This window comes from Phascolarctos cinereus, unplaced genomic scaffold (genome assembly GCF_003287225.1).
Source record: "Phascolarctos cinereus isolate Bilbo 61053 unplaced genomic scaffold, phaCin_HiC Scaffold_5;HRSCAF=322, whole genome shotgun sequence".
NCBI lineage: Eukaryota > Metazoa > Chordata > Mammalia > Diprotodontia > Phascolarctidae > Phascolarctos > Phascolarctos cinereus.
The window spans coordinates 69,472,438-69,490,066 of NW_027555958.1; the positions used below are offsets into that span (position 1 = coordinate 69,472,438).

Genomic DNA, 17,629 nt, shown 5'->3' on the forward strand with positions numbered 1-17,629 from the left:
GTAGTGTTTTTGAAAAGGAACTGGTCAAGGAATGGTGTTTTGCCAAGCTTGGACGTATCCCTTTTCTCCCTTGCCTGTTGCTTGTCTCTGACCCTCTTCTCTCTCCAGGCTCTCCTCTCTTTACCCTTTCTCATCTCCATCTCCTCTCTTCACAGACTCTGTATAGATTTGTGTAGTGTTGCACCAGGGAAAGAAAAGGAATTTCACAGAAATAAGTCCTGTTGATGGTCTCTTCAGTGTTAAGGAAATACCTGCTCTCTTTCAAAGCCCTTGCCAGAGCTTTACTCAAATATAGAGGTTATTTTTGTGACTATCTATATTAAGTTTGAATTAAATATCCCATACCTTGATATTAATTTTGATCTGTAAAATCATAAATCATTTTTTCCTAACTGTATCTGTCTTAATCACAAGAACCAAGTCCAGCTTGAAGCCAAAGAATCATATAATTTTATAACTAAAGTATCACTTATCTTTTGTTTTTCCCTACTTTTCAGCATATTTTTATTGCATTCAGTGGAACTGGAACATTCTCCTTTAGCCACCTATATAAAATTAGGCTATAACTTTGGAACAAAAAGTGTGGCTTGTAAAGAATCTACATCCTGGCATATTTGGATAGAGCACTAGACTTGGACTCAGGAAAACTTAGTATCAAATCTCACCTCAGAAACATACTAGCTATATGACCCTGGGTAAGTCACTTAACTTACCTGGCTCTCAATTCCTCCCCTATAAAATAATGGTTGTGCTCAATGACTTCTAAGGTCCTAAATCTATGATTCTGTATTCATAGAATGTTAGAACTATGAGAGGTGTTGGAGATCACCTACTTCAACACTCTAAATCTACAAATGAGGAAAATGAGGTCTGGAGAGGTGAAACAACTTACATAACCTCTGGGCACCAATTAGAGATGAATGCAATAGAACCAAAGAATCACAGAATTTGAGAGCTGGAAGGAATTCTCAGTAGCCGTCTAGACCAATACATACACAAAAGGGATTCCCACTACAAACACACCCTACAGTGGGCATCCAGTCTCTACCTGAAAACCTCCAAAATTCAAGAACCCATCACCCCCTACAAGTAGCCCATCTCACTATTAGATGGTTTTAATTGTTAGGATGCTTTTCCTGACATCACACCTTAGCTCTGCAACTTCTACCCAGTGGTGCTGGTTCCATTCTCTGGGGTCAAATGGAAGAAGTCTAGTCCGTTCTTCAGAGGACAGCCCTTCAGATCCTTGCTCAAGACAGTGACCATGTACCCATGAATCTGCCCTTCTCCAAATTAAATACATTAGGTTCTTTCAACCGAACTTCATATGACATGAAATCAAGGTTCTTCAATATCCTTGATGCCCTCTCTGGACACTCTCAAGCTCATAAATACTCTTCTTAATCCATGGCACCCAGAAGTGAACTCAGTATTCAAGACGAGGTCTAATAAGGGCAGAATACAGTGGGGCTATCATCCCCCCAGTTCCTGAAAACTATACCCCTCTTAACGCAGTTTAAGATTGAATTAGCTTTTTTAGATGCCACACACTAATGATTCACATTGAGCTTGGGTCCTCTAAAACTCGCAGATTTTTTTCAGAACTACTGTCTATCTATACCTCCCCCACCTTATATTATTTTTGGTACCTACATATGAGACTTTATATTTATCCCAAATGAAATTCACCTTATCCAGTTCATCCCAATGAGCTCACTTGCCAAGATCCTTTTGGATCTTGACTGTCATCCACTGTATTAGCTATCCCTTCTGGCTTTGTGTCATCTGTAAATTTGAAATCTATTGATAAAAATGATAAAGGACAGGACAGGACCAAGCAGAGATACCTGGGATACACTAATGGAGACTTCCTACCACATTAATGATGAACCATTAACATCCTATCTTTGAGTCTGTCCATCTAACCAGCTCTAAAACTGTCTAACTGTTGTAGTACTGTCTAACCCCTCTCTTTCCATCTTCACCATAAAAATAATAAGATACTTTATGAAAAGCTTCAGAAAATCTAGGTAAACTATATCCACAGCATTCCCTTCACCTACCAGGATAGTACTGTCAAAATAGGAAATGAGGTTAGTCTGGCATAACTTGTTCTTGAGGAAGCCAGACTGGCTCTTCGTAATCATCCCTATAATTCCATCTCACACTTCCCACAGAAGTAATTCCAAACCTTCCTTTTCCTTAAGTAGTGGTTCCAAACTTTTTTCTGTCACCCAAACCCCACTCCTGATCCATCCCTTCTCTATTAGCAGATGACCCACCTCCTCCTTTACTAAAAAGATGGAGACCATCTAACTTGAACTCCTTCATCTCCCCCCTCCCAAGCTCGAAACCTCTCTGTGATTTCATTCATCCTTTCTTTCTTCCTTCCAGTCTGCACTCTTCTTTGCCAAGGCTTCAACATGTGCCATTAATCCAATCCCCTCCAGACTTCTCCAGGGACCTTGGTCCATAGATCATATTCTCTTGTTCACTTTCAATCTCTGCCTCCCAACTAGTTTCTTTCCCTCTACTATCAAACATGTTTAGGTCTCCCCTATTCTAAAAAAGTTACTCTTTCCTCCCTTTCATTATTAAAAACTGCTGTAAGTATATTCAGTCACTGCTTCCATGTCTTCATTCCCCTATAATCTAACTTCCATACCCTCCATTCACTCTCTCATCACCAGTGATATCTTAATTAACAAATCCAATGACCTCTTCTCAATCCTCCTGCTCCTTAATATTTGTACAGCATATGATACTGATGACAAGACCATCCTTTTCTTGATATTCCCACCTTACTTGACTTCCATGATACTATTATCTTCCTGGTTCTCCTCCTATCTGTCTCATTTGATAATTCATCTCCTTGTTCCCTAGCCCTACCCTCCACAAGTATTGATGACCCCAAGGTTCTATCTCTGCCTCTCTTCTTGTCTACTTCATCCTCTCACGTGGCTCCTAAAGCTATATATTCAGCCATAATCTCTTACCTGAGCATCAATCCCAAATATCTGTCCCTACAAAAATTCAAACTCATCAAACTGAGTTCATCACAGGATCATATATTTACAGCTGAAAGGGAACTTCAACATTGTCTAGTTCAACCCTCTCATTTTACAGATGAAGAAACTGAGGTCAACCAAACTTAAATTTAAAAGTCTTGCTCAAAGTCACAGAGGAATTAAGAAGCTGAGTCAAGATTGTAACCTAGATCCTTTAGTTCCATACTCAATGTCCTTTCCACTGAACCACCTCCAAAAAAAAAAATCTGTCACCCAGTCTTAAAATGAATTATCTTTGAATCTTTCCTTTTCATCATCCAACCTCCCTCATCCACTTAATTGCCAGCAGCTAGGTAGATAAAGTGCTGCACCTTCCAGTCAGGAAGACCTGAGTTCAAATATGGCCTCAAATACTTGCTGCGTGACCCTGAGACAAGTCATTTAAGCTCAGTTTCCTTAACTGAAAATGGGGATGATAATAGCACCTACCTCCCAGGGTTGTTGTGAGGATCAAATGAGATAATATTTATAAAGCATTTAGCACTGTGCCTAGCACATAGTAGGTGCTTAATAAATGCTTTTTCTTATGCCCAAAGGGCTATAAAAATGTGCATACCCTTTGACCCAGCAATAGCACTTCTAGGGCTGTATCCCAAAGAGATCATACAAATGGGAAAAGGACCCCATGCATAAAAATATTTATAGCAGCTCTTTTTGTGGCGACAAAGAATTGGAAATTGAGAGGATGCCCATCAATTGGGGAATGGCTGAACATGTTGTGGTATATGAATGGAACGGAATACTATTGTGCTATAAGAAATGATGAACAGGCAGACTTCAGAAAAACCTGGAAAGATCTGTATGGTCTGATGCTGAGTGAAGTGAGCAGAACCAGGAGAACATTGTGCACAGCAACAGCCACATTTTGTGATGACTAATATTGATAGACTTAACCCTTCTCAGCAATGCAAGGATCTAAGACATCTCCAAAGGCCTCATGATGGAAAATGCTATCCACATCCAAAGAAAGAACTATGGATTCTGAATGCAGATCGAAGCATACCATTTGCTATTTTTTTTCTTCTGTTGTGTTTTGTTTCCTCTTTCTGGTGATTCCTCCTATTAGTTCTAATTCTTACTTACAACATAACTGATGTAAAAAATACGTCTAATAGGAATGTATATGTATAGCCTATATCAGATTGCGTGCCTTCTTGGGGAGAGGGGTGAACAGAAAGGGGGAGAAAAATTTAAAACTCAAAAGCTTATGGAAGTGATTGTTGATAAATCAAAATAAACTAATAAAAAAAATGCTTGTTCCTTTCCTTCCAAGTACTGTTGACTCTACCTCTATATTATCTCTTACTTCCTCCTTCTACTCTCCACTCACATTGCCACTGCTGTGTAAGAGTCCTTTTCTCCAGTCTGCATTTCACTAGCTGTCTTCCATGTCTAGAATGTTTCCCCTCCTCATCTCTACCTCCTGGCTTCCCTGGTTTCCTCTGAATCCAAGCCAAAATCCCACCTTCTACAAGAAGCCTTTTCTGATTCCCCTTGATGTTCCTTTCTGTGATTATCTCCAATTTAGCCTTTTTATCTCTTGTTTGTACAAAACATTTCTGTGTTGTCTTCCAAAATAGACCCTGAGCTCTATGAAAGCAGGGACTGGTTTTTGCCTTTCTTTCTATCCTCAGTGCTTAGCACAGTGCCTGGCACACGATAGGTGCTTAATAAATGCCTGCTGACTTGACCTGACCTGCCTGGTCCAGATCATTATCATTCCCCCAGACTAAGATAACAGCCTCTTTGGCATTTTCCCTAACTCTCTTCTCCATAATCCAGCCTTCATATACAGCTGACAAATGAATCGGTCTGACCATGTCACTCTCCTAATTCAAAAACTTTCAATGGTTTCCTACCTCTTATATTATAAAATTCAAACTCCTTTGCCTGGCATTCCATAGTCTGGCTCTAATCTGGCTCCAACCTTACTTCAGACGCAACCCTTCAAGCATACCACATTGAGCCAAACAGGACAATCAGCTGCTCCCAGACCTCATTCTGCCCTCCCCCACTTCCATGTAGTCACACAGTCCTCTGGCTGCAAATCTGGAACACAATCCTTTCACATCTCAACCTGCTGAAATCGTAATATGATAATAGATTTGAACCCAGACAACACACTTTGGAGATGAGGAAAGAGATGTTCAAAAGAAGTTCTACAATGCTGATTAGGGAGGAAGCACAAAGAGTCAGAACCAAACTTGGGTCTCCTATCTCTCCTGACCCAGTGTCCTCCACACTTCACCACGCTGCCTTCTCTTCCTTCAAGGCCCCACTTAAGTACCACCTTCCTCAATGGAATCCCCCATGATCTTCCCAGCTGAAAATGATCTCTACCACTTCAAAGTTAAAGGATCAAAGATTTAGGGCTGGAAGGGACCATGGAGGTCCTCTCATCCAAAACTCTCACTTGATGATGACAACAGTGATGGTTTACCTCTAATGCCATTTGGTGCTCCAAAGGAAGGGATCTTGTGACAGAGTTCCAAGAATAAGGAGAATTTTTCTCTTACCTTTTAATGGACCATGCCAGGTTTTCTTAGAGAGCAGGGGTGAGGAACTTGGGGCCTCAAGGCCACATGTGGCCTTCTAAGTCGTGGGGTACAGCCTTTTGAATGAGTCCAAGTTTTACAAAACAAATCCTTTTTTAAGAGGATTTGTTCTGTAAAGTGTGGATTCTGTCAAAGGGCCACACTTGAGGACCTAGAGGGCCAAGTGTGGCCTCGAGGCTGCAGGTTCCCCACCTGTCTTGAGGTTGTTGTTTAGTTGTTTTCAGTAACGTCTGACTCTCCGTGATCCCATTTGGAGTTTTCTTGGCAAAGATACTGAAGAGGTTTGCCATCTCCCTCTCTAGCTCATTTTACAGATGAGGAACTGAGGCACAGAGGGTGAAATGACTTGCCCAGGGTCATACAGCTAGTAAGTGTCTGAAGCTGGATTTGAACTCAGGAAGCTGAGTCTAATTGACTCCAGGCCCAGCACTCTATCCACTGTAGCACCCTTTCTTAGAGTACTTTGCCTAAATGTCTTCTTTACCTTTGTCACATGTTACCTTGTGTCACACTTATTAGTGTAGATGTCACATTCTCTTATTAAGAATGGAACACAAGCTCTGTAAGAGCAAGAACTGTTAATTTCCTCTTGGTATTGGCAGCACCTTGCATATAGTAAGTATTCCTATTAAATTAAATAGTTTGTGTGACAAAGCAGGGATTAGAGCCTAGGGACTAAGTCTCCTGGATCTTCCTCCAGAGCTTTTCCTACCACCACCACCCCCATTAGAATTGTGGTTCCCATACTCAACATGTATCAATTGCCGACTACAAGTTTTGCCCAACAGGTAGGTGTGGAAGATAAAAGAAAAAGGAAAAAAGTAAATGAAGCGTCCTTGTCTTCAAGAATCTTACAATTTATCATTCTCCAATTGATAACTGGTCAAAGGATATGAACAGGCAGTTTTTGGATGGAGAAATTAAAGTTATCTATAGAGAAATGCAAATTAAAGCAACTTTTGAGGTACACCACACCTATCAGATTGGCTAACATGAAAAAAACAGGAAAATGATAAATGCTGGAGAAGATGTAGGGAAACTGGAACACTAATGCATTGTTGGTGGAGTTGTGAACTGATTTAACCATTCTAGAGAGCAATTTGGAACCTTGCCCAAAAGGCTATAAAACTATGCAAATAACCCTTTGACCCAGCAATACCACTACTAGGTCTGTATCCCAAAGAGATCATAAAAAAGGGAAAAGGACCCACATATACAAAAATATTTACAGAAGTTCTTTTTGTGGTGGCAAATAATGGAAATTGAAGGGATGCCCATCAATTAGAGAATGGCTGAACAAGTTGTGGTATATGAATGGAATGGAATGCTATTGTGCTATAAGAAATGGTGAGCAGGTGGACTTCAGAAAATCCTAGAAAGACTTGCATGAACTAATGCTGAGTGAAGTGCACAGAACCAGAACACTGTATACAATAATGGCAACATTATGTGATGACTGACTTTGTTAGACAACTCTTCTAAGCAATGCAATATCTGAGACAATTCCAAAAGATTCATAATGGAAAATGCTATCCACATCCAGAGAAAGAACTATGGAGTCTCAATGTGGATCCAAGCATATTATTTTCTCTTCTTTTTGCTGTTTTTTGTGTTTTTTTTTCTTGTAGTTTTTCCCTTTGGTTCTGGTTCTTCTTTACAACATGACTGACATGGAAATATGTTTAATATGATCATAATGCATAGCCTATCTCAAATTGCATGCCGTCTTGGGAAGGGGGAAATGGAGGGAAGGGGGAAAAATTTAAAACTCAAAATCTCATAAAAGCAAACATTGAAAACTAAAAATTAATTAATTTTTTAAAAAGAACCTTACAATTTAGTGGAGAATATGACATATTTGCATGAAAAATGTAAAGACAAAAAACTTAAAAAGAAAAAAAAATAAGAACCATAGAATCTAGATATTCCTCCAGGTCAACTAATATAATCTGTACCTGAATGGGAATCACCTCTAGGGCATCCTCAAACAAGGGTCATTCAACTTCTACTTTAAGACCTCTGGTGAGGCTAAGCCTGCTGCCTTCCAGGATAGCCTGTTCCACACTTCCAAGAGTTCTAATAATTAGGGAATTTCTTCTCACATGGAACCTCAATTTGCCACTCTGAAATCTGCACTGGGGCCAAGAAGCGCAAGTCTCATCTCACTTTCATATGACAGATGATTGTCATCTATCTGAAGTCAGTATTACATATTTCCTAAAGCTCCTTTTTCTCTAGGCTAAACACTACCACCAACTCCTTTAATTCAGGCATCATTAACCTGGGATCTGTGGAATTGGTTTTGTTTTGTTGTTGTTGTTTATAACAGTATCTCTATGTAACTGGTTTTCTTTGTAATTCTATTTAATTTATTTTATGAATTCATTTTATGAATTTCTGAGAAAGGGTCCTTTAGGCTTCCCCAGACTGCCAAAGGAGTTGATGGCACAGGAACAGTTAAGAACCTCCTTACTTCAATTGCTCCTGGCTACCCTCCTCTTGAACACACCCCAGCAGTTTATCAAGCTTAAAATGTTGCACTAAACAGAACACAACACCCCAGAAGTATTCTGACCTGGGCAAAGTGAAGTAGACCATTTTAATTCATCTCCCCTCCCCCCCAATTTCACTCTAATAGTTCTATCAAGGTAGCCTCAGATAACATTACTTTTTTGCCTATCATGCTACACTAGGGAGCTTTCAAGTCATTAAAACTCCTGAGTTTGGCGTTTTGTTTTGTTTTTTCTTCTTTAAATTTTATTTATTTTATTTTCAATTTATGAAATAGAACAAGCATTTCTGTAGCACAGTAGAATAAAAAAGATTAAACATGAAACTGCAAATCTATTATGTACAACTTGCTATTCTTTTCAAATACATAATTAAGTTATCACGTAACTTTCTTTTTGCTTTTCTTCCCTCCCCCCCAGATGGCTACCAGTAAACACAAATATGTATGTATATGTGTGTGTGTGTGTGTGTGTGTGTGTGTGTGTGTGTGTGTGTGTGGTTTTTTAAAGGGCTAAATTCCTAAGACTATGCCTTCAACAGGAATCCAGCTTTTCCTTCTTTCCCTCACTCATTCATCAAATACATAGTAAGCACCACCTGTGTGTAAGGACCTATGCTAGAAGATAATACACAGCCTCTGTCATAAGACAGAGATGTTATCTAGCCATGTGTATGCCAGTCAGGATTTTTACAGGATCACAGCTAGAATCCACAGGAATCCTCTGCCTTTCCAAGAGCTTTGCAGACTCTTTCACACTCCACACAGGAAGCGGTAGTGCTGGCCTGTGGTGGTGAGCACTAAGGGAGGAGTCTAAAAGCAGGAAGGACTGTGGCGTGGCAATGAGATTGTAAAGTTGTTGATATAGCAAGAAAAAAAAAAGGTTAACAGCTGAAACCCAGGAGTACAGCCAATGCAAAGATAAAAGAAGAATTCTCCTTAATCTTGGAACTCTCCCAAGAGTCCTTCCTTTATAGTCCCCCAAGTGGCATTAAAGCCAAACCATCACTGGTATCACCATTTATAAGACAGATAACAATATAGGGGTCTCAGAGACATGGCAATGGACCAGTGATTTCATTAGTCTAAGGAACTCTGGACTAAAGCCAGCAGTCTAGAACCGATAATCATGGAATTAGAGACTTGGAGCCCTGCAGGGTTAAGTGGCTTGCCACTGAAATCAGAGTCAGGCTGTGCCAGAAGTAAGAGCTTGGTATCCACATCCAGAAAAGAACTACGGAGTCTGAATGCAGATCAAAGCATACTGTTTTCTCTCTCTTTTTGTTTTTTGTTTCTTCTTTCTCATGGTTTCTCTCATTGGTTGTAATTCTTCTTTACAACATGACTAATGTGAAAATATGTTTAACATGAATGTATATGTAAAGCCTATATCAGATTGCACACCATCTTAGGGAGGGAGAGAAAATTTAGAACTCAAAATCTTATGGAAGTAAATGTTAAAAACTAAAAAAAGAGTGGGATTTTTTTTTAAAAGAAGAAGTAGGAACTGAACCCAGCTCTTTGTGACTCCAAGGCCAACATTCTAAGCCACAACTCTTCTTGGCAAAAACTCATACTTACAAAGTTCTTTTTTAAGGTTTGAGAAGCAAGCACAACATAGTAAATAGAAAGCAAAGTCAGCCTTGGAATCAGTTGTAGAGAAGGTAGGATTGCACTGAGAGAGAGAGAGTCTTCACCTGGGAGTTCCCTAGACCAGTAAAATCACAGGCCTGTTTCCTATGTCTATCTTTGAAGGTTCACAAAGAGGATTCCTCCCTTACCTTGACCCTGTGAATAGGTGGTACATGTATTACCATCTCCTCTTACAGATTAAAAAGCTATAGTCCAGAGACGTTAAAGGATCTGTCCATGTGACAAGCCAGTGTCAGAGACTGGCTTCGAACCCACGGGTCCTGATTCCAACTTCAACACTCTTTGCATCACCCACTGCCTCCTCTTATTACTACCAAACATGGTACGTAAGTTTAAAAGTCACCTAATTCATAATAATTTGACTTTATTTATTGCTAACCTCTCCTGTAAATAAAAGCTAGAAGTACTTTCCCTTAAAGCTTGCTAAACACATCACTGTATGTTGGATTTATAGCCATGTAAAAACACTAAAAGAAGCATTTCACACATAAATGACGCTTTAAGATAATATATGTCAATCACTATTTAGTATGCTAGTTATTAAACTATAGAACAAACACAGTCACTTAATAAGTAACAAACACTTCACTTAATAAGATACCATTTAGTAAGTAGTCCTCAATTCCTAAGCCCAAAATAAAAATTAAACAAGAATCACAATGGTACTCAGTCACAAAAATACAGTGGCCATTTGACAAATGTTGCTGACAGTGAATTAACCAAACTGTATAGGACTGATGAGCAGTATCAGAAAATACCCAAGTCTCTACTAGAAGTACATTCAATTAATAATAATTTGACTTTATTCATAGCTAACCTCTCCCCTAACATACCAATAAAATCTACAAGTATTTTCCCCTAAAGCTTGCTAAATATCACTGGGTTGGATTTATGGCCATGGAAGGAAACTTTTATTTTTAAAAAACAAGTGTCAAACAATTACTAAGACAGTTCTTTTAACTTCTTTGACTCATCACCTCATCTACAAAATGGAGGTCCAAGATTCCATTCTCTCTTCTACCACATGCACTTTTTAAAATTTACCCTGAAATACCTAGAGCTATTTTTGAAGTCAAGGACTATTATATTCCAATCATTACTCCAACACTGCTCAAGAACTAACACCCCAGGGCTCCTAAAAAGACAAACAATCAGGGAGAAAGCAGCTTTGAGATAACAGACAGAAAAATGACTGTTCAAGAAATCTTTTCTCCCTAACCAATATTGAAGCTTACAATTTGGTGATAAGCTCATTTCTCTAATGGAGGACCATACTCACAAACCTCTAAGAAACAGCAAGATACTTAACAAAGCGTATGTGATGAGATGGATTAATAAAGTAACTTTGGTAAGTGACCATTCTCAACACTATAGATTCAAGTTAGACTAAAAAGGAAATTCAATTACGTGCTTGAATTGAAATTCAAGCAGCACACCTCTAGATTCATTTCTGATCTGGTTTGGTGTGGGTTTGGGGTTTGTTTGGTTTGTTTTAGACAAGTGTCAAGGCAAGCAGATTTTGCCTTCTTTGCTACCCGGACTCCCCCCTCCAGGGTCTCTACCACTAAATATGACAGACATGATTTACTTCCCTTCTATAATAAGTCTATCTTTATTTACTAGAATTTTTGGCTCTCTAATTTCTCTCCATTCACATGTCCATCATCCAAGCTCTAGAGCCTCCTAACTGGTTTTCCTGCCTCAAGTCTATCCCCTTTCCAATCCAGCTGTCACACAACTGCTAAATTGAGTTTTCTACAGCGCAGATTGACTGATGTCCACTCCCTGCTCAATAAACTTCAGTGGTTCTCTATTACTTCTATGATCAAATATGAACTCTTTCATTTAGTATTTTTAAAGCCTTTTCCACCTTGACTCCAATCTACGTTTCCAGGCTTATTCTACACTGCTGCCCTTCATTAATTTACAATCTAGCCAAACTGACCTTTCTGAAGAACATCTCATCTGCTTTGAACAGGTTATCCCTCCATGCCTGGAATGAACTCCTGCCTAACTATCTTTTAGAAGCCTTCATTCCCTTCAAAACTCAGCCCAATCACCACATCCAACATGATGCCATTCCTGATCCCCTCAGCTTCAAGTATCCCCCTCTTATTATTTCCTTGTACTAATTTATCTACTCTCCCAATAGAATGTAAGCTCCCTGATGACAGGGACTGCTTCCTTTTTTATCTCTGTAGCCCCATCATTTAATGCAAGGGCATAATCATAAGCATTTAATAAACCCTTACTGATTGATTTATTTAATTAGTATGGTGAACTCCCTCTGCCTGTGCAGACTGGCAACTTACCTGTAACTTAGGTGACTTCTGACTTCTAATTCTATGAAATTAGTCATGTCACTTAGAGACTGGCCAGGGACACAAAGACATTAAGTAATTTGCCCAGAATCACAAAGCAGGCGAGTGTGTGTGTAAGGTAGGACTTAAATGGGCCAGTCCTTTATCATATTTATTACACCAATGGTATCCAACTCCCAAAGAAATGGGGCCCACTAATCCTAATAAACAAGGATCCCTACTGGCCCAATATGGACTTCATTTTACTATGTAATGTTATCTACATTGTACTGTGTTTTTATTTATTTTGTTAAATATTTCCCAATTACATCTGAATCAGGTTCAGGCCCGCATCTTTGACACCTCTGTTATGTGCTATACTAAGCTGATTCTACCAGGGTAATAGAGGGAAAAGAGCATTGGACTTGGAGTTAGAAAATCTAAGTGTGAATCAAAGCACTGACAGTAACACTAGCCATTATGATGATTAGTCAACTGTTGAACCTCCCTGGCCTTCAGTTTCATTATCAATAAAATAAGGACTGCTATCTCACACAGTTAGGAGGAAAGCACTCCATAAAGCATAAAGTACCATATAAATGCAAACTCAGTCACAATAACAAAACTAAGAGATAAAATGAAAGCTTGTATCCTTGATTTCTAAAGCAAACCTACAATTGCAATATTTTTAAATCATTATAATTGTACCTTGATCTTAAATGTAGTAGGGGAGCTCCCTATCTAAAGAAAGCCTAGAGTGAATCCTTTCATAAATCAAAAATAATAATTTTATAATAGGAAAAATACTCCTTCATTTGTCTACTTTGAGAGTTTATATTTTCATATTACCAGAATACACCTTTTCATTTACAACCTGCTCCCTTTACATTTGGCCCCCCAATAGGTAGATCACGATAGAGCTGAATGTCTCAGAGCTTAGGAAGTCAACCTGCCACAGGCTGCCCATTATCCTTCTACTCTCCTAGAGAAACCCCATAAGGGTACATGCTCTATACATACACACACACAAACTTTATATGACTTTAAGGAAATCAAAAGCAGGCTCTTAAGAAAAGATAGAAGATGCCATTCTTACAAAAGGTAAGGAGCCACATTTGTATCAAGCAAAACAAGTAATATGAGAACATATTCTTCTGACCAAAGAGTGATGGCCCAAAGGCAAGATGATCTTTTCTTTTCTTTTTTTTGCCTTTTTTTGTGAGGCAATTGGGGTTAAGTGACTTGCCCAAGGTCACACAGCTAGTAAGTGCTATGTGTCTGAGGCTGGATTTGAACTCAGGTCCTCCTGCCTCCAAGGCCAAAGCTCTACTCACACCACCTAGCTGCCCCCAGGATGATCTTTTCTTTGAGAGATCAAGGAAGGTGATCCCCCTAATCAACTCATAGAATAGTAGATAGGATACTTCAATATCTGGAAGACCTGGGTTCAAATCTGCCTTAGTCAATTGCCAGTTATGTGACCCTGAGCTTTCCTCATCTACAAAATCAGAGTGGAGGAGGGAGGGGGAAATGGAGGATGGCCTAGATGGCCTCAAGTCCCTTCCAGTTCTAAATCTATGATCCTAAAATTCCTTCCAGTGCTGATAGATAATTTTGGAAAGAAGCCAGGTGTCACAGTGGAAAATACACTAAACTCTTGAGTCAAGAGGCATGCCCCTATTCTGACATTAAGGGATACCAGTTATGGGATACCGGCCAAGTCACTTACTTCTCTCTGGGCTTTAGAATTAGATGCTTTCTTGACGTTCTTTCCAGCTTTATGATTTTCCTAAAGTTCCAATGAATAGTACTTAATTGCTGGAAAGCCTGTGAGCTTCCCGGATAGTAATGATAAACTTCATCCTTCTGAAGACTACAACCCAATGAACAGGAAGGGTAAAATGTATGGGAAATGACACCATCTTCAGAATATTTAGTTTCCTTCCTCATAGTTCCTTCTCTTCCTTCTCTATTCGTCCCCAAAATCCCCACCCCCACCCCATCAAAAAAACTACTTCATTCCTTTTTCCTTAACTGGCCAAAACACAAAACCTGCCTGTTTCAAATGTATTTGTTGAATATGTTAAATGGTGCTTTAAATCTCCCTGTCCTGTTCTTAACTGAAAAACCAAAGAAGATGACATTTTATATTTCATTCTAAAAGATCAAAGGATCCTTATTATTCTTTTAATTTCTAACCTTGCTTACACTTGCACAGAGCAAAATCTGACTTCCTTCTAAGTTATTTCTAGCAGCCAGGATCTTCACAATCTTTCAGTTGCAGACAACAGTATTTCATGTCACTTAGGATCCATACTCCCTAATCAATATGAAACAATTTACCACAAAATCCAAGACACTCAAGTGGATATAGTATCACTTAGTCACTTGGATCCAACTTTCAATCTAATGTGCTCCATTCATTGGGAACTAAGGACAAAACCGTTCTTAGACACGGCCCAAGCTATGCTAAAGTCTGCAAAGTTTAAAATCCCCTTAGTCTAGGACATTGCTATGCACACTGTGGGTGCTCCATAAATACTTGGTGACTGACTAAGAGGTCAATTATCATGCCTTGTAAATTGCCAAGTCTCTCTCTAGACTTTTCATGTGGGTGTGCTCTGGAGTGATTTTTATTTTCCGAAACAGCCACCTATATAACCAAGAAGCTGTTACTCTCAAATTTTGCAAACATTTCCTACAGTAGCAGCACCCAAGTCTACTGAGGTGAACTGCTGATCATTTTAACATAACTACAATAAATACGTTGCATCACAACCTAAGCCTTAAAAACACTGCCAGAATGATGATTTTTCTCTTATTTACACTCATCCACAGGAGGGTGAGGAGTTAAAGTCTCAAAAACTGCCCACAGAGTAGTAAAACATTTTCCCAAAGAAAACTGGAAAAAAGCAAAACAAAACTGAAACTTACTTTTCATAGACCAGCTCCTCATCGGTGGAGAAATAGTGGGTATTTATTGTGCTTTTTGGTCTATTCCTTAAAGTAGCAAAATATAAGCGATCTGAAAGACAAGTTTAAAAGAGAGAAGAAAATATATCAGAAGTGGGATCACAGATGTAGAGCCACCTCAGAGGCCATCTAGCATAAACCCTTCATTTTACAGATGAGGAAACCGAGGCTGTGGAAGATTATGTGATTTGCCCAAGGTTAGTAAGCACTAGAGATGGAATCTGAAGCCAGTGCCGTGTTCATCCACTCACTCACTGACTGATTACATGAGGAATGAGAGCTAAACAGCAAAGGGTGCAGAGGAACACAAAGAACAAAAATAATAATTTCTCGAATTTAAAGATCTCCCACCACCAAAAAAATTAAAAAATAAAGCAAAAGCACGTGGAATTATTGTCTCAAACCGGTTTCTTGGCTGCTAGCATCAGAAACTGGAGAACACCTCGGTGAAGGAAGAGAGGAGCTACAGAGGAAGAGAGAATGGTACGAACTCAGAGATCACCTCTCCTCTCCTCTGGTCCAATTAAAGGGACTTGGGAATACAACAAAAGAAACAATTTTCGCTCCAGGGCCGCTGTAGACCTAAAGACTCCCAAGGGGAGGGCAATGAAAAAGGGGTGGGAGAGGGAGACAAAGGGGTGTGGCTTGGGGAGGGGGTGGGGTCCAAAAGAATAGAGAGGTCCGAAGGATGGGGAGAGCAAAGCCAAGGGAGGAGGACAGAGCCCCTTAGGGTGTCCCAGGAAGGCCCCCCTGCTGTGTAAGAATCTCAGAGAGGGATGGGGCGGGGGGAGGCAGCTGCTGCTGGGAGATGGGCTCAGACGAAGGACCGAGTCCGGGAGGTGGGGAAGGACCAGAAGCCGGAAGCGGCAGGGGGTCCCTATGGAGCAAGGTGGCACGGACCCAGAGAGGTAGGGAGAAGCCCGGTTGTTGCTGGGGCGCCCCCTTGACTGAGAAGCTGCCTGGCCGGGACAGGACGAGACAATACTGGACGGGACGGGACAGGGACTGGATGGGATGGAAGGGGCGGGGCGGGGGTTCCGGGGGTTTTGCCCCTCACCTTTCAAGAACTCAGAAGCCCCGATTAGGTCTCCGGCGTCCGCTGCCATCTTAAACATGAGCCGTGCTCCAAAGGGCTTGATCGTGACTGGTTTCACCCACCCCCCGGGAGTTCCCTTCTTCCCCAGAGTCAAAGAGCTCGGAGCTCTGAGCGCGAAGCCAGGCGGAGAGAAAAGCGGCGGCTACAGCTACGGCGGCGGCGGCAGGAGCGGGAGCAGAAGGCGGAGGCTGCTGGGGGGTCAGCGCGCGAGGCGCCCCGGGGACATTCCGAGGGGAGCCCGAGCTCGAGCCCTGCCTGCGCGGGGCGCACACTCCCCGGGCCGCCGCTGCACCGCGCCCGACCCCGCTCCGCCGCCGCCGCGCCTTGAGATACGCAGACCAGCTCTCACGTCCGGGCAAAGTCTGCTCCCGGCCCCCAAAGTGATCATGGAGGAGGAGACTACTGGCCCCGATCGCGCCCGTGGCTACTTGTGCTGCAGGCAGGCAGGCGCCTGGGTGCCTGCCCGACTGGCAGCCGCTGCTCCTCGTCTGCCTTCAGCCCTTTCTCCTGCTTCTGGTTCTGCTGCTGCGGCTGCTGCTGCTTCTCCTCTTCTTCTCCTTCCTCCTCCTCCTCCTTCTCCTCCTCCTCTAGGTCCACCCCCAGACCTACCTCCCCGCCCTCCCCCCTCCTCCACTTTCACCGCTCCGCGGCCATCCCTTAAAGAGGCCGCCCCTCTCCTATCTCCCCCCCAGCCCCACGCCCGAGTAGTTACCAGGCGCCCAATCGGGTCACTAGGAGCCGGTTGCTAAGGCTTTGTTGCAGCTCACCAATTGCAGCAGAGGAAACTGCGCCCTAGGCCGGGAGGAACCGGGAGGGGCCTCCGGGCCAGAAACTTGTGAATGGAACATTGGAGTGAAAGGGGAAGGTGGGGGGAGGGGCGCTGCCGTAAGACTCGGATGCTCTAAGATTAGAATCCCTTCCTTAGCTCTCCTACTAAATCCCCTCCTGCCTCGCGTTCTAAAAGCCTAGGCATCTAACTTCTTGTATTTAATACTCCCCCCCGTTGCAGTTACCCACCTCCTAACCACTTTCCAGCCCAAGATACGGACTCCTCCCGTACCTAAATTTTCCTTTAGTTTTACTTTGCGCAATACTCTATCCACCATATATACCCCTTCCCACTATCTTTGGGATTTCCTTCTTTAAAAGAAAAAAAAAGTTATTCCCATATCCCAGAAGAGGAGGTGGTGAGGAACTACCTTCGGGATTTTCAGATGTTCTCAAATTCTATCAAATTCGCGGGGGGGGGGGGTGTTAAGGAGACGTAGGGGGGAGGAAGAAGAGGGGAAGGGAGGTTCCATTCAGATTCCCTGAGCTTGCAGGCTTAACTTTGCTCAAAGGCATCATCTCACGTGCCTTTTTCAATCATGTTTTCCTGAAAGGTGGAAAGAGGTGGAGAGGAAACGGGACAGCCTTCCCCCGCCCCCAAGAGTGGCAAATCTTCAGAAGGAGAGTTGCAGAAAAACATTTCTTTT

The 17,629-nt window shown here is 41.5% G+C and overlaps 1 protein-coding gene across 2 annotated transcripts in view; it reads right to left on the reverse strand.

Annotated features, from left to right (window-relative positions):
- The window catches only part of CDC14A (cell division cycle 14A), a 234,694-nt gene extending 217,964 nt beyond the window's left edge, over window positions 1-16,730 (reverse strand). Inside the window, exons 1-2 of one of the 2 annotated variants that reach the window (XM_020999923.2) lie at window positions 16,116-16,729; window positions 15,020-15,110 (exon numbers count right to left, since the gene is read on the reverse strand). In XM_020999923.2, coding sequence (XP_020855582.1) covers window positions 15,020-15,110; window positions 16,116-16,173 — 149 coding nt within the window. In that variant the 5' untranslated portion in view covers window positions 16,174-16,729. Of the gene's footprint in view, window positions 1-15,019; window positions 15,111-16,115 lie in introns of both variants that reach the window. The other variant, XM_020999913.2, reaches the window with a different exon arrangement.
- Window positions 16,731-17,629: the final 899 nt, after the last annotated feature.